A 20,907-nucleotide genomic window follows, 5' to 3' on the forward strand; every position below is an offset into this window, starting at 1 on the left:
CCCCTAGTGTCAGTGTGTCATTGTCCTGTACCCCTAGTGTCAGTGTGTCATTGTCCTGTACCCCTAGTGTCAGTGTGTCATTGTCTTGTACCCCTAGTATCAGAGCAGTATTGTCCTGTACCCCATAGTGTCAGTGTGTCATTGTCCTGTACCCCTAGTATCAGAGCAGTATTGTCCTGTACCCCATAGTGTCAGTGTGTCATTGTCCTGTACCCCTAGTGTCAGTGTGTCATTGTCCTGTACCCCTAGTGTCAGTGTGTCATTGTCCTGTACCCCATAGTGTCAGTGTGTCATTGTCCTGTACCCCTAGTGTCAGTGTGTCATTGTCCTGTACCCCTAGTGTCAGTGTGGTATTATCCTGTACCCCTAGTATCAGTGTGTCATTGTCCTGTACCCCAAGTGTCAGTGTGTCATTGTCCTGTACCCCTAGTGTCAGTGTGGTATTATCCTGTACCCCTAGTATCAGTGTGTCATTGTCCTGTACCCCAAGTGTCAGTGTCATTGTCCTGTACCCCTAGTGTCAGCGTGGTATTATCCTGTACCACAAGTGTCAGTGTGTCATTGTCCTGTACCCCTAGTGTCAGCGTGTCATTGTCCTGTACCCCAAGTGTCAGTGTGTCATTGTCCTGTACCCCAAGTGTCAGTGTGTCATTGTCCTGTACCCCAAGTGTCAGTGTGTCATTGTCCTGTACCCCTAGTGTCAGTGTGTCATTGTCCTGTACCCCTAGTGTCAGTGTCATTGTCCTGTACCCCTAGTGTCAGCGTGGTATTATCCTGTACCACAAGTGTCAGTGTGTCATTGTCCTGTACCCCTAGTGTCAGCGTGTCATTGTCCTGTACCCCTAGTGTCAGCGTGTCATTGTCCTGTACCCCTAGTGTCAGTGTGTCATTGTCCTGTACCCCTAGTGTCAGTGTGTCATTGTCTTGTACCCCTAGTGTCAGTGTGTCATTGTCCTGTACCCCTAGTGTCAGTGTGGTATTATCCTGTACCACAAGTGTCAGTGTGTCATTGTCCTGTACCCCAAGTGTCAGCGTGTCATTGTCCTGTACCCCTAGTGTCAGTGTGGTATTATCCTGTACCCCAAGTATCAGTGTGTCATTGTCCTGTACCCCTAGTATCAGTGTGTCATTGTCCTGTACCCCTAGTGTCAGAGTGTCATTGTCCTGTACCCCTAGTGTCAGCGTGGTATTATCCTGTACCACAAGTGTCAGTGTGTCATTGTCCTGTACCCCTAGTGTCAGCGTGTCATTGTCCTGTACCCCAAGTGTCAGCGTGTCATTGTCCTGTACCCCAAGTGTCAGCGTGTCATTGTCCTGTACCCCAAGTGTCAGTGTGTCATTGTCCTGTACCCCTAGTGTCAGTGTGTCATTGTCCTGTACCCCTAGTGTCAGTGTGTCATTGTCCTGTACCCCTAGTGTCAGTGTGTCATTGTCCTGTACCCCTAGTGTCAGTGTGTCATTGTCTTGTACCCCTAGTGTCAGTGTGTCATTATCCTGTACCACAAGTGTCAGTGTGTCATTGTCCTGTACCCCAAGTGTCAGTGTGTCATTGTCCTGTACCCCTAGTGTCAGTGTGTCATTGTCCTGTACCCCTAGTGTCAGTGTGTCATTGTCCTGTACCCCTAGTGTCAGTGTGTCATTGTCCTGTACCCCAAGTGTCAGTGTGTCATTGTCCTGTACCCCAAGTGTCAGTGTGTCATTGTCCTGTACCCCAAGTGTCAGTGTGTCATTGTCCTGTACCCCAAGTGTCAGTGTGTCATTGTCCTGTACCACACTGTCAGTGCGGCGCTTGCTCTGTGGTGATTTGCATTCAATACGTGTGTAATAACACAAGAGGCTAAATCTCCGCTGCTGATGCTGCAGCATCTCATCCATGTGTCTTTCATACAGATGAACATTGTGGTCGGGGCTATATGTGAAAGAACCTACCCCCTAATGTATGCCCCAACAGAACTAGCGGCTTGAGTTGTGCCATAACCGCTTCCGTCGAGAGTACACCTGAAAGAGGGCATACCCTGTAGGAGAGTGAAAGGAAAAGGGCGGGCTGGGAGGGGAACACTGCTGCCGTCCGTCCCCTCTGGAGAAAGGTGCGTCCTAGATATAGGGCAGGGCGCCCCTCCCACAAATACAGGCCAATTAATCGGCCTTAATACTTGTGGTCGGGGCTATATGTGAAAGAACCTACCCCCTAATGTATGCCCCAACAGAACTAGCGGCTTGAGTTGTGCCATAACCGCTTCCGTCGAGAGTACACCTGAAAGAGGCCAAAAACCCAGCATGAAAATACAAAGCGTGTTCATTGACGTATTACAACGCCAAATTCTGAAAGGCACAAGAAATCTCGCTAACGGGGTTCGGAACATAACGGCTGTAACAAGACGAGCGCCACCGGCCCAACTTACGGATAATGTGGGCTGGCACCTGATTCCTGAAGCGGCCGAGGCTGCCCCAACCCTGAACGAATGCCCTGACACCGTGAGGGGGTCAAAACCTAGATTGACCGCCAGTATACGCGCATGCGCTATGAATTGGGAGGTAGACAACGCTGCTGTCCCGAAGGGTAACAGTGGGGTGTTAGTGCCGCGACCGGCCAGTGCCCCTGACAATCCCTGCAGGACGTGGACCGGACCCCATTTGTGAGACGTGGGGAAGAATTTGACCTGGGTAGGGGGACCTGACTGGGAGGTCTTGGTCATTTAGACCACAGTACGGCCTGTCCAATGGTTACCCTAAACATGCGCTGCTGCCACCACGGGATACAGGTCCCTAGCCTCCGTTGCCTGGAAATTCCCGTGGCCTCGCAAAACTCCTCCGGCCACGCCCCATTCAGCCAATGGGGGCCAAAAATAGCAGCGAAACCAGTGCTGACCCCGCTGTTGGAGAATATGACGGGGGAGTTGTGGGAGACCGCCGGGACAAACATGGACACGCCATTCCAACGACTCAAGAAGTGGTCCCACATGCTCAAATCCGCTTGCGCTTGACTGTCCAGGAACACTGGACTATCCTGACAGGAAATAACTGAGACACGGCTGGATGATAGCTATGACAGTGGGAATAACTGAGACACGGCTGGATGATAGCTATGACAGTGGGAATAACTGAGACACGGCTGGATGATAGCTATGGCAGTGGGAATAACAGACATGGCTGGATGATAGCTATGACAGTGGGAATAACTGAGACCTGGCTGGATGATGGCTATGACAGTGGGAATAACTGAGACACGGCTGGATGATAGCTATGACAGTGGGAATAACTGAGACATGGCTGGATGATAGCTATGACAGTGGGAATAACTGAGACATGGCTGGATGATAGCTATGACAGTGGGAATAACTGAGACACGGCTGGATGATAGCTATGGCAGTGGGAATAACTGAGACATGGCTGGATGATAGCTATGACAGTGGGAATAACTGAGACACGGCTGGATGATAGCTATGACAGGGGGAATAACTGAGACATGGCTGGATGATGGCTATGACATAGTGGGAATAACTGAGACATGGCGGGAGGATAGCTATGACAGTGGGAATAACTGAGACACGGCTGGATGATAGCTATGACATAGTGGGAATAACTGAGACACGGCTGGATGATAGCTATGACAGTGGGAATATCTGAGACATGGCTGGATGATAGCTATGACATAGTGGTAATAACTGAGACACGGCTGGATGATAGCTATGGCAGTGGGAATAACTGAGACATGGCTGGATGACAGCTATGACAGTGGGAATAACTGAGACATGGCTGGATGATAGCTATGACAGTGGGAATAACTGAGACATGGCTGGATGATAGCTATGACAGTGGGAATAACTGAGACACGGCTGGATGATAGCTATGACAGTGGGAATAACTGAGACACGGCTGGATGATAGCTATGGCAGTGGGAATAACAGACATGGCTGGATGATAGCTATGACAGTGGGAATAACTGAGACCTGGCTGGATGATGGCTATGACAGTGGGAATAACTGAGACACGGCTGGATGATAGCTATGACAGTGGGAATAACTGAGACACGGCTGGATGATAGCTATGACAGTGGGAATAACTGAGACACGGCTGGATAATAGCTATGACAGTGGGAATAACTGAGACACGGCTGGATGATAGCTATGACAGTGGGAATAACTGAGACACGGCTGGATGATAGCTATGACAGTGGGAATAACTGAGACCTGGCTGGATGATGGCTATGACAGTGGGAATAACTGAGACACGGCTGGATGATAGCTATGACAGTGGGAATAACTGAGACACGGCTGGATGATAGCTATGACAGTGGGAATAACTGAGACACGGCTGGATAATAGCTATGACAGTGGGAATAACTGAGACACGGCTGGATGATAGCTATGACAGTGGGAATAACTGAGACATGGCTGGATGATAGCTATGACAGTGGGAATAACTGAGACATGGCTGGATGATAGCTATGACAGTGGGAGTGGTAACAATCTGGCTACGAAAACCTACCCTGAGGAATGACGCGCATCGCACACTTTACATGCCTAACAACGACTGCAGTTCCACCTTGGTGGTGACCCTACCAGTGACGAAACTGTGAATGGCTGCGCGGACCCTAACCAACTTGTCTTCCGGCAACCTAGCTGACATGCTCTCTGTGACTGTAAAGCAAGCAAAAAACGGACCGTCACTACTACTGTTTAGCAACAATTTGACTACCACCCGTGCCTAGACACCACCACCGCCACTGCAGAAACCATCATGCAAAGGTAACTGACCCTGGTGACCACCTGACAGGTACGGAGAAAGAGGAGACGTGTGACAGTGGAAAATAAATTAGAGACAAAGAAGGAGGACCTTACCGGAAACCGGACATGATGCTGATACGAGAAGAACACAAGGAACCAACCGTGGAAATAGACCTGTTCGCACGAATTAAGCAGAATACGTTTTTTTTTTTTTTTTAACAACGCTTGCGCCTGCGTTCAGGTGGCCCGAAGCTGGGTGACGAGACACGATTGTCAGATTGCCGGGGTTCTCACGGAGTTGGCTGAACGGCTGACGTGCATATGCCAAAATAAAACACAGCTATCTACGTAGCAAGCAAATTGCGACAAGTGTATGAAGACAGGCAAGTGAGAAACCTGCCCATCTGAAACAGAACAATGGAATAAAATGCCATACAATGTGAAGGGTCTGGCGTGCCCCTGCTGGCCTACGTCTAGGGGCGCCTGTTACTGGGGGTACTACCCCCAACAACTCATCACCATCACACTGCATGGCATTAACCCCCTACCTAACTGACAGCACGGCGGCCCGTGCCAGACTTTGCCCCCCATATAACAGTCATGGTGAATATACCAAATTCGTCTTGACAGAAAAGTTAAAAACAGCTAGGCTGTGATTAATCAGGCAGATTGAAACTCCGCCCTCAAAGACTAGCCTTCTCATTGACATTCCCCCCCCTCCCCCAGTCCTTACTCCCTTACAAGCCTCCCCCAATGCAGAAAGATAGAGCCTAATGCGAGTAGCCCCAGCAAATATACGAACGGAGTCCCGCTGACTCCTGCTACCTGCGTGCAAGTCACGTGGGAGCGGGGCGTGCTGCCAGACTGCCGTTCCGGTGTGGGGATGTCCCTCTCATACCTTAGAGGAACCGACCCCACCGACCGGACTAAGGAGCCGACACTGCGCTGAGGCAGCCGCACGAGGAGGAACAGGACGCCGGAGGAAGCGCCGACCGGAAGTGACGCTCTGTCGCCTAGGAGATGCTGACGCCGCCGGCTGTAACAGGAACACTGCTGCCGTCCGTCCCCTCTGGAGAAAGGTGCGTCCTAGATATAGGGCAGGGCGCCCCTCCCACAAATACAGGCCAATTAATCGGCCTTAATACGTGTCCACCGCAGTGAAGCTCTACAGCCCCCCCCCCCCCCACCCCCTATTTTCCAGCTGAGATGTTCTAAGAGGAAGGACTTTCCTCCTTCTCAGTGGTTGCCCCAGGAGACGAGCGTCTCTCTTACCCCCGGCCGCACTGACTGACATTCTCAGATTACACTGTGGAGATTAATTCAACGGAAAATTAATTAGAGGTTATGAGTACAGACTGAGAATCAGGATACTACAGTTGCCTGGAATCATCGTGTGTCCCTGCCCCTGCTCGTGTGCCCCCCACAGAAAAGAAGTACAGTACTCCCACATTCCTGTGACACATCAGTAAGGGATCATGTACACGATCGTATTTTCATTCCGTTTCTGTTTTTTTTGCATACCGTATACGGAACCATTTATTTCAATGGGTCCGAAAAAAAACGTACTCTGTGTGCATTCCGTTTCCGTATTTCCATTCCGCAAAAAACAGAACATGTCCTATTATTGTCCGCATTACGGACAAGGACAGGACTGTTCTATTAGGGGCCAGCTGTTCCGTTCCGCAAAATACGGAATGCACACGGATGTCATCTGTATTTTTTGCGGATCCGTTTTTTGAGGACTGCAAAATACATACTGTTTGTGTGCAAGAGGCCTGGGCTGAGTTCACACTTCTGTTATTTGGTCAGTGATTTCCATCAGTTACTGTGAGCCAAAACCAGTGGTGAAGCCTACACAGAGATCAGGTATAACTGAAAGATATTCACCTGTTCTGTGCTTATGACCCAAGCCCGGTTTTGGCTCACAATCACTAATGGAAATAACTGACCAAATAACTGAAGTGTGAACTCAGTCTTACCTTTTTTTTGCAAACCATTCATTTAAATGGGTTCGCAAAAATAAACAGAAGTTACTCCGTGTGCCATCCATCTCCGTATGTCTGTTCCGCAAAAAGAAGAAACGTGTGCTATTATTGTCCACATTACGGACAAGGATAGGACTGTTCTATTAGGGGCCAGCTGTTTCGTTCCACAAAATACGGAATGCACACGGATGTCATCCGTATTTTTTGCGGATCCTTGTTTTGTGGACCCAAAATACATACTATCGTGTGCATGAGCCCTAACACAGTATTGGTCATGTCCCATTCAAACAAAGTGTATATGAACTTCCAATAGTTTGGAATTTACAGCTAATTGGCGCCTTCGTGGCCCTGAGAATGCTGGATAACTGGAATTTTACTTTACACTCAGCACACACCATAGCTTATATTTGCAAAGGATCAAAGGCAACTTCTATTTGACTTTGCATTTCAATTCTCATAGCTGAGGGTTTGTTACAATTGTATCTAGTCTAACCTCTGTGACCAAACACATGAGAAGTAGAAATCTCCCTCCTGTTCTGACAGTTTGTTACAATGTGTCAGACTGTTTACTTAGAGGGGTTCTGTCACCTCGTTTTAGCATATAGAGCTGCGGACATGCACGGCTAGATCGCCGCTATCATGTCCGCAATATACCTGTCCCATAGCGCTGTGTCCTTTTATTTTGTTTAAAAAATGATTTTAGAGATATGTAAATGACCCTTGTAAGGTGCCCAAGGGGCTGTACGAACCTTCTTGGAGCCCAGCCACGCCCCTGTGAAGGAGCCCAGCACCGCCTGCATCCTCCGAATCACCTCCTTGCTCACAGTTAGATTGCCGTGAGCTCGCGCATGCGCAGTTCCTTCCCTGAAGCTGATGCCAGCACAGGGAAGGAACACTATAGCGTCACTGCACATGCGCGAGCTCGCGCATCGCGAGATTACAGCAATTTAACTGTGACTAAAGGAGGCGATTCGGAGGACGCAGGCGGTGCTGGGCTCCTTCACAGGGGGCATGGCTGGGCACCAGGAAGGTTCGTACAGCCCCTTGGGCACCTTACAAGGCTCATTTACATATCTCTAAAATAATTTTTTAAACAAAATAAAAGGACACAGCGCTATGGGACCGGTATATTGCGGACATGCTAGCGGCGATCTAGCCGTGCATGTCCGCAGCTCTATAACCGAAAACGAGGTGACAGAATCCCTTCAATTGTCTAGATGGGATACTATTGTAACAAACTCTCAGCTGTGAGAAGTATTAGGTCATGATGGCTAAGCTTTAGATGAACTGTTGGTTGTATGAATTTGGGGGTACATTTATCAAACTGGTTAAAGGGAACTGGCTTAGTTGCCCATAGCAACCAATCAGATTGCACCTGCCATTTTACAAAGCTCCTTTGGGAAATAAAAGGAGGAATCTACTTTACACCAGTATGATACATTTCCCCCTTGGTTCATAGGTTTGTGACCCCCTGGTATTATTATCTCTCTTCTCTGTAGTTCCTGGTCCTGCCCCACAGGACGTCAACATCACATTGATCGACAGTGGGAACAGATCCATCATCGTGAACTGGGAACCTCCCCCGCTGGGAGGTCACATTAAAGCTTACAAGGTAAATCCAGGAGCACAGCGGGCACAGACTCGTAGCTGCCGCAGGGGTTCTCATTTAGGCCTCTTGCACACGACCGTGTGTCCCCCGTGGCCATATTGCGGCCCGCATAAAGCGAGTCCGCAATACACGGGGCACCGGCCGTGTGCATTCCGCATCACGGATTCGGACCCATTCACTTGAATGGGTCTGCAAATCCAGAGATGCGGTGCGGAAGAGAACTTGTCCTATCTTTTTGTGGAACGGACAGATCGCGGACCCCATTTAAGTGACCCACAATCAGTGCCCGTGCATTGCTGACCGCAATTTGCGGTCCGCTGTACAGGCATGGGCAGCACACGTTCTTGTGCAAGAGGCCTTACTGTTTGGAAGTCTGTGAAAGCTGGGTGATTTTTTGGGGGATTTGTGATGCCAGCTAAATCGGATGTCACCCAGCTTTCCCAAAAGCAGATAAAGCAAGAATCCTAGAACACTAGGACATTGGAGACGTCTTTCCCTGTTCAGTTTGGAACTTTCTTTCATGGACGTCGAAGTCCTTGGTGCTTCTGTCTTTTATCAGCTGTTCCTGCAGGATTTCTCAGATTTATGATGAAATTCAGAATTTATTACAATTACAAATCTTGCTGTACTCGGGTAGGCAGCGGCAGGCGTCAATCATTGGTGACAGATGAATCGTTATTAATTACATTGTCATTTTCATTTCACATTAGTATGCACTTATCTGTAAGCGCGAGGAGATGAAGGAGCTGGGAATCGCTCTCAGTGGGGTTTGATTAGATTCACCGCAGGGTAACATCGGCGGCAATGAGTGCAGCGTCTTGGATGTCTACAGAGTAAATCACACGTCCACTTTATCACACAATGTGAGCGACTGTCAGCCGTCCGGGAAGACTAGTGAACCGACACAACATTGGAATATGCTAATCAAGATCTCTGCTTGCTTCAGCAATTTGGGGGACATTTACTAAGACCGGCTTTTTACACCAGTCTTAGTTTCTCCCTTGTGCTGCCCTAATTTATGATTTAGGCTTCATGCACACGACTGTAGTTCTGGTCCGCATCCGAGCCGCAGTTTTTGCGGCTCGGATGTGGACCCATTCACTTAAATGGGGCTGAAAAAGATGCAGACAGTACTCCGTGTGCTGTCCGCCAGTGGCGTCTCTAGCTTTAAAAAATTTTGGGGGCACACTGGGGGCCAGGACAAAAGTAGGGGGGGCAGCTATAACAACGATACATTTACACAAGTACACTTAGAAATGTTGCGATACTTTACCCAATACCTAAAACCGCAACAGGGAAGAAAAGTCCTGCTGTCTGTGGTTTAAAAAAAACAACAATCACTTAGATTTCAACATGTCCTAGTTGCATGTGGATGACAGTTTTATAGGGAGGGGGATCTGTGGATGACACTGCTATGGGGGGGATCTGTGGATGACACATACCGTATATAGCATCTTATGCTATATGTGTCATCCACAGATCCACCCCATGACAGTGTCATCCCCATTTCCCCCTCCATAACAGTGTCATCCCCATTTCCCCCTCCATAACAGTGTCATCCCCATTTCCCCCTCCATAACAGTGTCATCTCCATTTCCCCCTCCATAACAGTGTCATCCCCATTTCCCCCTCCCTATAACAGTGTCATCCACAGATCCCCCTCCCTATAACAGTGTCATCCACAGATCCCCCTCCCTTTAACAGTGTCATCCACAGATCCCCCTCCCTATAACAGTGTCATCCACAGATCCCCCTCCCTATAACAGTGTCATCCACAGATCCCTCTCCCTATAACAGTGTCATCCACAGATCCCTCTCCCTATAACAGTGTCATCCACAGATCCCTCTCCCTATAACAGTGTCATCCACAGATCCCTCTCCCTATAACAGTGTCATCCACAGATCCCTCTCCCTATAACAGTGTCATCTAGGGGTGGGTTATATGGCCTAAAATCTATATTGCGATATAATTTTAAGCATGTGCGATATGCGATATATATCGCAATATATTGTTTTCTATATTTGGGGGGGTGTTTAAACTATTTTTTTTTTTTTTTTACTTTTTATTTAATAACTATTAGCCTCCTTAAGGGCTAGAAACCTTGTCCTATTCACCCTGATAGAGCTCTATTAGGGTGAATAGGACTTTACACTCTCCCTACTGCCATGTGCTTTGTGTACACACCAGCAGGGAGCTGACCATGGCAGCCAGCCTGTCATGTGCCCCCCCAGCCTGTCATGTGCCCCCCCAGCCTCTCATGTGCCCCCCAGCCTCTCATGTGCCCCCCAGCCCCTGATCAGCCCCCCAGCCCCTGATCAGCCCCCCAGCCTCTGATCAGCCCCCCAGCCTCTGATCAGCCCCCCAGCCTCTCACATGTGCCCCCCAGCCTCTCATGTGCCCCCCCTGCCTCTGATCAGCCCCCCAGCCTCTCCCTCTTATCAGCCCCCTCTGGTAACTCAAACCCACCCCCCTCCCTCCCCAGTATTAATCATTGGTGGCAGTGGCCACAGGGTCCCCCTCCTCCCCCCCATCATTGGTGGCAGTGGGCAGTTCCGATCGGAGTCCCAGCATTACACTGCTGGGACTCCGATTGGAACTGCCCACTGCCCACCGATCGGAACTGCCCAATTCAGAAACTGAAGAACATTCCCGGCACCCGACCTCTGACAGGACGCTGTGATCCGCGCGATTAAACCCTCAACTGAGGGGTTAATCGTGCGGATCACAGCGTGCAGTCATAGGGGCTGGGATATGGCCGGCACATTGGTATTCAGGCATTCATTGGTGGCGCAGTGGCCACAGTCCCTCCCCTCCTCCTCCTACTCTGTTCTTAGTGGCCAGCGGCAGCCGCGCACAGTGGGGAGGGAGGCACTCCCTCCTTCTCCTCTGTGCCGGCTCAGGAAACCATGTTGCGCGCCGAGAGCGCGGTCATATCGCGGTCCGGCGATATAGGCGATATGCACCAAATCCATATCGTGGCACAAATTTATATTGCATATCGCCTATATCGCCCACCCCTAGTGTCATCCACAGATCTCCCTCCCCACCACTCACAGGAGTGTACATTTGACATTTCTAAACTGTAATCCATATCCTGCAGTAACTTTAACTTTAAATCAGGATTAAGCAGCCGCTCATCTCTACTAGTACCTTAACCTTACACCACTCGGCTAGCTTCGGTAACAGGGCCAGGCTACAGCCTACAGGCACTGCCTGTTAGTTGTTACTGAGCGAGTGCTGATTTCTGCAGGTCAGAGCATACGGATTACAGTTTAGAAGAAATGTACACTCCTGTGAGCGGTCCAGACCAGTGGCGGATCCAGAGCCTGGTCTCAGGAGGGGCACTTCCAGATTATTTTCTGTCCGCCGCCACAGAACAAGGGTGCTTATAGAACAGACTACACAGTGTAGAGGTATACTGTACATGGTGTGGCACAGTGTAGAGGTATACTGTACATTGTGTGGCACAGTGTAGATGTATACTGTACATGGTGTGGCACAGTGTAGAGGTATACTGTACATTGTGTGGCACAGTGTAGATGTATACTGTACATGGTGTGGCACAGTGTAGAGGTATACTGTACATTGTGTGGCACAGTGTAGAGGTATACTGTACATTGTGTGGCACAGAGGAAGGGGAAGGGACACGCCTCTCCCTCCCCTGCCGCAGCACAGCACAGGCAGATGACTATGGAGATGAGCGCAATGGAAGCGCTCATCTCCCTGTGCCCGACTGCGGTGGCTCACTTGGGGGGGCATTTTAGTTGGGGGGGCACAGCGTGATGTAGGGGGCGCCGTGGCCCCCTCTGGTCCCCCCCTGGCGACGCCACTGCTGTCCGTATCCGTTGCTCCATTCCGTGGCCCTGCAAAAAAATATAACTTTTCTTATTTTTGTCCGTTTTGCGGACAAGAATAGGCATTTCTACAATGGGCCTCCTGTTCCGTTCCGCAAATTGCGGAAGGCACATGGGCGGCTTCCGTTTTTTGCGGACCGCAAAAAAACGGCACGGTCGTGTGCATATAGCCTTTAGTGTTTCCATTTCCATATAGCCTTTAGTGTTTCCATTCCTCACCATTTTCAAGATCTCACTTTGCCTACAATAAATGGGAATATGCATAGATTGGACCTCATTTATCAAAACTGGAAATCAGTCTCTGCCCAAAGCAACCAATCAGAGCTCACCTTGTATTTTTTCGGAACCCTTTAAGAAATGAAAAGTCAGCTCTGATTGATTGCTATGGGCATTTAAGGCTGAGTTCTCATTCTCATGTTTTCATATAAAATAATAGATCTCAGACAGAAATGGCTAAAATGAAGCCAAATATGCATAACAGATGCTTAAAATACAGGATCCATTTTTTTCTTTATTTTATGTTCATCTGACAGATCAGAAGAACGGAAAAATAAACATTGATATGAACCCGGCGTGAGGGTGGGTTCACATCACGTTTTTGCCGTCTGTTTAACGTATACGTTGGATAAAAAAAGGATACAAAAGCACAGTACACCATGCTTTTGTATCCTGCAGAGTTCAGTAAAAAAAATTGTATACGTTTTTTTTACAGTGGAACTCTGTGGTGACAGAGCCACTGTATGGCATTAGTCTGAGCCGGTAACGTATACGTTTTTTTTTTTCTTTACAATGGAACTCTATAGTGAACGGATGCCACTGTATGGCATCTGTCTGAGGCATCCGTTAATCTATACTTATACTTGAATACATCAAACAGATGGGAAAAACGTGATGTAAACCCAGCCTAAAACTGTTTTCCTGTTAAACCGTTTCGATAAATGTAGCTCATTTTGTTCATGGGGTGAAAATCTGTGCTGCCTAGCGCTGCTCTCACAGGTGATGGACTTGTCACAAACGCTTTGCGGGGGTTATCAATGAGATCTAAACCGAATTCATTTACAGGAAGTTCCTGGCTAATACCCAGCTGGCATTGCCATGTATTGCATGTATTTCCTTTTCTAATTTAATAGGTCTGGTGCCTTGGAAATGAGACTCTTCCTCAGTCCAACTGGACGGTGGACAGTGGGAGCCGCAGCCTGGAGATTCCCCTGTTACCAGCGGGTATCAAATATCAGGTTCAGGTGGCAGCCATATACGATAGTGGCATGGGAAAGCTGAGTAACCCACAATCTATCTTCATTGGTAAGGAAATGATTACTGGTGGGATGTTCTTAAAGAGACCCTTAAGTTTTATATAATTGAAGTCTTTTTAGACAAGTCTTTGATAGCCCCTACGCCGCTGGAGAATGCGCATAATTTATGATATGGCGTGCGCCTCATCATAAATTTGGGGCGTTCTCCAGCAGTGTGCGCCTGGAGTGAATTTCTACTCCACTCCCTGAGAGGCGTAGTTTTTGTGACAACTTTTACGTCTTGATATAGCATAAAGGTTTTGGAATGTTCCATAGTGAGGATGGCGTAAAAACGCCAGTGCGACAAAACATTGTTGCATGGGCATTTCAAAAGCCCCAAAATGGGGGCTACTGGTGTAGCGCTGTAAGTAACTGACCCCCAATGTGTCTCTGAACAGGAGTCCCACGATCACTATTGGCACATTCCTAAGCATCTATGGGGATGTGCCATCCTCCTTTATCTTGGGATCAGGTCTCTACGTGTTAGAGATATGTCATGTTGTGGGGTTTGGACAGTGGTACCCTGCGTCATGTGGAGTCCTCATTGCTTTTCCTGTTTACCCATTATTCCATAGAAACCCCTACGATGAAAGAAAACACGCCGGATGGTATGATTCCATTGGATCTTCTCCTCCAAGTAATAAAACACCCGGCCTTCATCGCCACCGTGGGTGGAGCTACCTGGCTTATGCTGATGGTGGCGGTCATCTACTTGTGTCAGAGGAACTCAAAACGTTATAGCAAGAAGAAACACAGCGGTGAGCAGTCCTGTGACCGTGTTCTGATGTCATAGTTGCATATTATACAGCCCGGTTATAAATATATAATGTTACAAGTTACTAACCTAGATTATAGAACAATGATACCTGATGTTGATAACGGAGGTGGTGAAACAGTGACAACCTCTTAATCATGATATGGGGGTCATTTATCAAATACAGGCTTTTTACATCTGTCTTTGATAGCCCCTGCACTGCCACAGGAAACGCCTAACTTATGACGAGGAGCGACTGGAGTCAAAACGACGCCAGACCCTGACTGGAGTAGTTTTTATTCCACTTTTACACCTGTTTCCAGGGGTACAATGTTAATAAAGTAGCCAGGGCATTAAAAAGTCGCAAAAAAGGAGCTTGTTGCTTTTTTATACCAAAAACTGACGTAGCGCTGTTAGTAAATGACCTCCATAGAGTCTGGTTGTCAGAAATGATAGATGGCGATTTGGTGAAACTTTTACTGGTAATTTTATTTGCACTTTATTTGTTCTAGGTCTTTACCGATTTGCCAGTGAGGACACCATCATTAAACACAGGTAGGAGATTGTCCATCTTATACACCGGTACTTGCACCAGCGAAACTTCATTAGCGAATGCCGGGTTGATCTCAGGAGGCTCTCCCCAATAACGTTTTGCCTGTGCAAGTGCGAGATTTCAGAGTCTTGCTTCCGAACAGTAAAGATTCCTGGCCCTGTCAATCAGGCCATGAGGGGGAGTGGCGATGGTGAAAGGAGAAGGTGAAACGGTGCTCCAAGGGGCTAGATCAGTCCCTCAGTGCTCCCATTCTATAATTTGCATAAAAATAAAAGGAATAATTATTATGCTGCAATGGAAAATCTGTTTGTAGCAATAGAGGGCTCATTTTATTCACCATGATCAACCCTACCAAGCTGATGTTTGATAAATGACCCCCAGAATCGCTCCTGACCTAATCATTGTCATAGCTGAAGATATGATATATTTGTATCCAATCTGGACAATTCAGTCCAGTCTAGACTGCTTAGCTCACAGAGGATTTTCTGGTTTAGACATAAGTGGTAGGCAATTAAGAGTGCCGTATTTGTGTGAGGGGAGGCGGGGCGTTCACTATTTAAACCTGGCCCTCCTCCCCCCACTTGTCGGTTCGAACGATTTCGAATCGGCTTGTGGGTTGGTGCCAGAGAAGGGCATGCGTCACTGGAGGATCGGGGGATCGGCTGCGTCGAGCTCGTCGCTACGGTGATTAGGTAGGCAGGGTGGCTTGCACACCCGTCTCGCTATGTATAACATGTGGGGCTGCCGAGCGTGCCGCCGGTCCCCAGCTGTGCTGGAGACTGCCCGCACTCCCGATCGCTTCCGGCACCCCGAGACAGGCACCCCGATCCGCTCCAGGCCCTGCGCTAAGCACCCCCGCTCCCACATGCAGCGTCCCCCAGGCAGGCACCCCTCACCTGTGGCTCAGCAGCGACGGGTCACGACGTCCGCTCGCATACCCTGAGCATCGGTCACGCCGGCCGTCGGCTCCACGACGCAGCGTTATATATCACTCACTCCCGTATCAGAACGTTCCGCCGTAGAGGAAAACGCCGTCCGCTCACACAGGGGTCTATTCATTAGCTGCAATCAGTAAGCGGAGGTCCAGCTGCAGGATCAGGGGACGGAAGCCGAAACCTATAGGCGATTAATACGCCGCGGCTTTCCCTGTACAAATAGTCGATAGCGGTGGGCACGGGATGCAATGTTCCACATGGCGGAGCGCAAATCCCTCGCAGCCGATCCTGATGCACGTTCTCCTGGTAATTACAATTAGCGAGGCTGTGAAGGTGGACATGCTTATTCATGTCTAGGAATCCGCTGCAGAATAAACTCGTCTTCTTTACTGCGCCAAACTCAGGCAAGACGAGATAAGCAGATACTCAGACATGTGCACTGTATAACAAGTTATGATTTCAATGGTTAATTCTAACCTAGAAGGGAATCACTGGCTTGCTGCGCTCCAGCAGGTCCTGGCTTGAGAGAGGGCGGGGGATGGTCGACACCTACAGGCCCATACTGGTACTGCAGTCTTGGTGCAGGGCTCCTCTGCTCAGGCACAGTGGCTAGGTACTAAGGCAGGAGTAAAAAAAAAAAAATATATATATATTTAAAAAAATTTGGAATATGTTCAAGGATCAAATATAAAGAGGGCTTCAAGGAGGGGGGCTGGCCACGTCACTTTGCGCACGCAGCCGGGCCGCCCATAAGCCCATACGGTCAGTCAGGGGGTTGGTTCGGGCGCAGTCACAATAATCCGGTGGTTAGCTAGGGAGCGGTGGCATGAGTGAAGTGTCGCCCAGCTGGCGTGCGCTCACTCACACGTCTGTCCTTGGTTATTCAGGTTCACAGGTGGTGGGCTAACTTACGATACTGTGGGGTTCGTGGCTGTCATGGCCGCCAGGTGAGTCAGGGGTGGTGCATGCGGGGGCCAACCCCCTCTTTTCTCCTGCATAGGCTTGGGGGACAGGGGATGGTGGTCTATTATGTCCAGGCCTCTGGCGCATCTCTTACAGGGTGGCGCCTACAGTCGTGGCCTTTGGTGGGGGGGGGAAAAAAAAAAAAAAAGAAAAAATTATAATAATGGTATAGATAGGAATGTTGCTTTGCCAGGTCTGTCACGACTACAGACTCCTTATAAAGCCCTGCCACGACTGCAGGCATCAGTCTGTCACGACTACAGACCCGCTCTAAAGCCCTGCCACGACTGCAGGCAACAGTCTGTCACGACTACAGACCCGTTATAAAGCCCTGCCACGACTGCAGGCATCAGTCTGTCACGACTACAGACTCGTTATAAAGTCCTGCCACGACTGCAGGCATCATTCTGTCACGACTACAGACCCGTTATAAAGCCCTGCCACGACTGCAGGCATCAGTCTGTCACGACTACAGACTCGTTATAAAGTCCTGCCACGACTGCAGGCATCAGTCTGTCACGACTACAGACCCGCTCTAAAGCCCTGCCACGACTGCAGGCACAAATCCGTTACGACTGCAGACTCATTATTAAGACCGGCCACGACTGCAGGCATTAGTCTCATGTCAACAGACTCATGAGGTAATACTACCACGTCTACAGGCGATGGTCCGTTACCACTACTCTCGATGTAGGGTCCCCTCACGACTATAGGGGCTAGTCGGTCACATCCACAGACTCGGTCGCACTCCCGTTAACTACAGGCACTGGGTGGGCATCTACGGGTAGTTGCGTCACGACTACGCACGTGGGTCAGCCACGGCCTGGGAGGTCAGCCTTCACGGTCACAGGTAGGTCCAGTTAGGCTTCAGTCTCCCAGCGGGTTCCAGTCACAATAACCAGCCCCTAGGTGAGGGGGGGCACTCCCGCACCGGCGCACAATGCCAGGGAGCTGTGCGGCTCCTCACGCGGCACACGGTTCAAACCAGCGGGGGCCGGGGCCCACGGTAAAGGAAGGGCTCCCTCTGATCCGGTGCACATTGCCAGGGAGTGGCGCTGCTCCCCACGCGGTACGAGTGTCCAGCCGGCGGTGGGTCGGCCCTCCCGCACTGGTGCATTCTGCCAGGGAGCAGCGTGAGCTCCCCACGCGGCTGGGGGGTAAGGCTCCTCATCTTCAATAAAGTCTGGCACGGGCCGCCGTGCCGTTAGGTAGGCAGGGATCAGGGGAAGGAGTACTAGGCTCGGTCAGGGGGAGCAGATCATAGGCGGTGGCTGGCTTCCTGCTGCCGGCCGTACATTAGGTTCCAAGGGGGTTATTTAGGCACAAGATGTTAGTTAGTCCGTGCAGGTGATCTGCGTTATACCATGCTCTTCATGCTCGTACTCAGAGCTGTGCCCATACGGGAGCTGCTTAAGTGGATGATAGTGAAAAAAAAAAAAAAAAAAAAGTATGTGTATATATATATATATATATATATATATATATATAAAAATAATATATACATTTTTGAGTCTCTCACGCATGGCTTCTCCGTGTTAGTTTTACACATACAGATCTGCCATTAGAGTCTCTCACGCATGGCTTCTCCGTGTGAGTTTTACACATATGACTCCGCCATTAGTCTCTCACGCATGGCTTCTCCGTTTTAGGTTTACACATATGACTCCACCATTAGTCTCTCACGCATGGCTTCTCCGTTTTAGGTTTACACATATGACTCCGCCATTAGTCTCTCACGCATGGCTGCTCCGTTTTAGGTTTACACATATGACTCCGCCATTAGAGTCTCTCACGCATGGCTTCTCCGTTTTTAGGTTTACACATAGGACTCCGCCATTAGAGTCTCTCACGCATGGCTGCTCCGTTTTAGGTTTACACATATGACTCCGCCATTAGAGTCTCTCACGCATGGCTTCTCCGTTTTAGGTTACACATTTGACTCCGCCATCTGAGTCTCTCATGCATGACTTCTCCGTTTAGGTTCACACATATGTCTCCGCCATTAGAGTCTCACGCATGGCTGCTCCGTTTTAGGTTACACATATGACTCTGCCATTAGAGTCTCTCACGCATGGCTTCTCCGTTTAGGTTCACACATATGTCTCCGCCATTAGAGTCTCTCACACATGGCTTCCCCGTTTTAGGTTACACATATGACTCCGCCATTAGAGTCTCTCACGCATGGCTTCTCCGTTTTAGGTTACACATATGACTCCGCCATTAGAGTCTCTCACGCATGGTTTCTCCGTTTTAGGTTACACATATGACTCCGCCATCTGAGTCTCTCACGCATGGCTTCTCCGTTTTAGTTTTACACATATGACTCCGCCATTAGAGTCCCTCACGCAGAGCTTCTCCGTTTTAGTTTTACACATATGACTCCGCCATTAGAGTCTCTCACGCATGGCTTCTCCGTTTTAGGTTTACACATATGACAAAAAAAAAAGTATGTGTATATATATATATATATATATATATATATAAAAATAATATATACATTTTTGAGTCTCTCACGCATGGCTTCTCCGTGTTAGTTTTACACATACAGATCTGCCATTAGAGTCTCTCACGCATGGCTTCTCCGTGTGAGTTTTACACATATGACTCCGCCATTAGTCTCTCACGCATGGCTTCTCCGTTTTAGGTTTACACATATGACTCCACCATTAGTCTCTCACGCATGGCTTCTCCGTTTTAGGTTTACACATATGACTCCGCCATTAGTCTCTCACGCATGGCTGCTCCGTTTTAGGTTTACACATATGACTCCGCCATTAGAGTCTCTCACGCATGGCTTCTCCGTTTTTAGGTTTACACATAGGACTCCGCCATTAGAGTCTCTCACGCATGGCTGCTCCGTTTTAGGTTTACACATATGACTCCGCCATTAGAGTCTCTCACGCATGGCTTCTCCGTTTTAGGTTACACATTTGACTCCGCCATCTGAGTCTCTCATGCATGACTTCTCCGTTTAGGTTCACACATATGTCTCCGCCATTAGAGTCTCACGCATGGCTGCTCCGTTTTAGGTTACACATATGACTCTGCCATTAGAGTCTCTCACGCATGGCTTCTCCGTTTAGGTTCACACATATGTCTCCGCCATTAGAGTCTCTCACACATGGCTTCCCCGTTTTAGGTTACACATATGACTCCGCCATTAGAGTCTCTCACGCATGGCTTCTCCGTTTTAGGTTACACATATGACTCCGCCATTAGAGTCTCTCACGCATGGTTTCTCCGTTTTAGGTTACACATATGACTCCGCCATCTGAGTCTCTCACGCATGGCTTCTCCGTTTTAGTTTTACACATATGACTCCGCCATTAGAGTCCCTCACGCAGAGCTTCTCCGTTTTAGTTTTACACATATGACTCCGCCATTAGAGTCTCTCACGCATGGCTTCTCCGTTTTAGGTTTACACATATGACTCCGCCATTAGAGTCTCTCACGCATGGCTTCTTCGTTTTAGGTTTACACATAGGACTCCGCCATTAGAGTCTCTCACGCATGGCTTCTCCGTTTTAGGTTACACATATGACTCCGCCATTAGAGTCTCTCACGCATGGTTTCTCCGTTTTAGGTTACACATATGACTCCGCCATCTGAGTCTCTCACGCATGGCTTCTCCGTTTTAGTTTTACACATATGACTCCGCCATTAGAGTCCCTCACGCAGAGCTTCTCCATTTTAGTTTTACACATATGACTCCGCCATTAGAGTCTCTCACGCATGGAGATTAAAAAAATAAATAAAAAATTTTTCCTCACCAGGCCCAGCTGCGCTGGGACTAGTCTCCCATCTCACCATAGCTAAGAGACTGATGGCCAATTCCTTGGCCAGTAATACTCTGAGGGCTTACAAGACAGCTTGGCACCTGTTTCAGAGATATGAGAACACCTACCCGGCCGCTGGCCGGGGACCTATCACTCACCTATTGGGCTTCGTCTGGGTTTTGCCACTCTCAATTAAACCTGTCCTATAGCATTGTTAACTATACATGGCAGGTATTCAGCACCATTGGTGCAGGCTACATCCGGACCTACCGTCACTCTTCTCCGCCCACCCGATCAAAGCGGCGTTGAAGGGTTTGCGCAAGATGTCTGTTGTGAAACGACATGGGCGTCAGCCATTTACCGGTAGCTTGTTCAGGCCGTGACAGGCAAACTGCAGGGGCAAACCGTTCGGGCCGCAGGTTAGCGCTCTGGTAGAAACAGCCTTGTACCTGGCTTTC

At 49.0% G+C, this 20,907-nt stretch overlaps 1 protein-coding gene across 3 annotated transcripts in view; it reads left to right on the top strand.

Moving 5' to 3' along the window:
• The window catches only part of ROBO4 (roundabout guidance receptor 4), a 140,065-nt gene that overhangs the window by 43,533 nt on the left and 75,625 nt on the right, over window positions 1-20,907 (top strand). For all 3 annotated transcript variants that reach the window (XM_040431121.1, XM_040431123.1, XM_040431122.1), the window contains exons 9-12: window positions 8,212-8,324; window positions 13,307-13,478; window positions 14,044-14,226; window positions 14,735-14,777. In XM_040431121.1, coding sequence (XP_040287055.1) covers window positions 8,212-8,324; window positions 13,307-13,478; window positions 14,044-14,226; window positions 14,735-14,777 — 511 coding nt within the window. The remainder of the gene's footprint in view (window positions 1-8,211; window positions 8,325-13,306; window positions 13,479-14,043; window positions 14,227-14,734; window positions 14,778-20,907) is intronic.

The sequence above is a fragment of the Bufo bufo genome, chromosome 1 (genome assembly GCF_905171765.1).
Source record: "Bufo bufo chromosome 1, aBufBuf1.1, whole genome shotgun sequence".
Taxonomy (NCBI): Eukaryota; Metazoa; Chordata; class Amphibia; order Anura; family Bufonidae; genus Bufo; species Bufo bufo.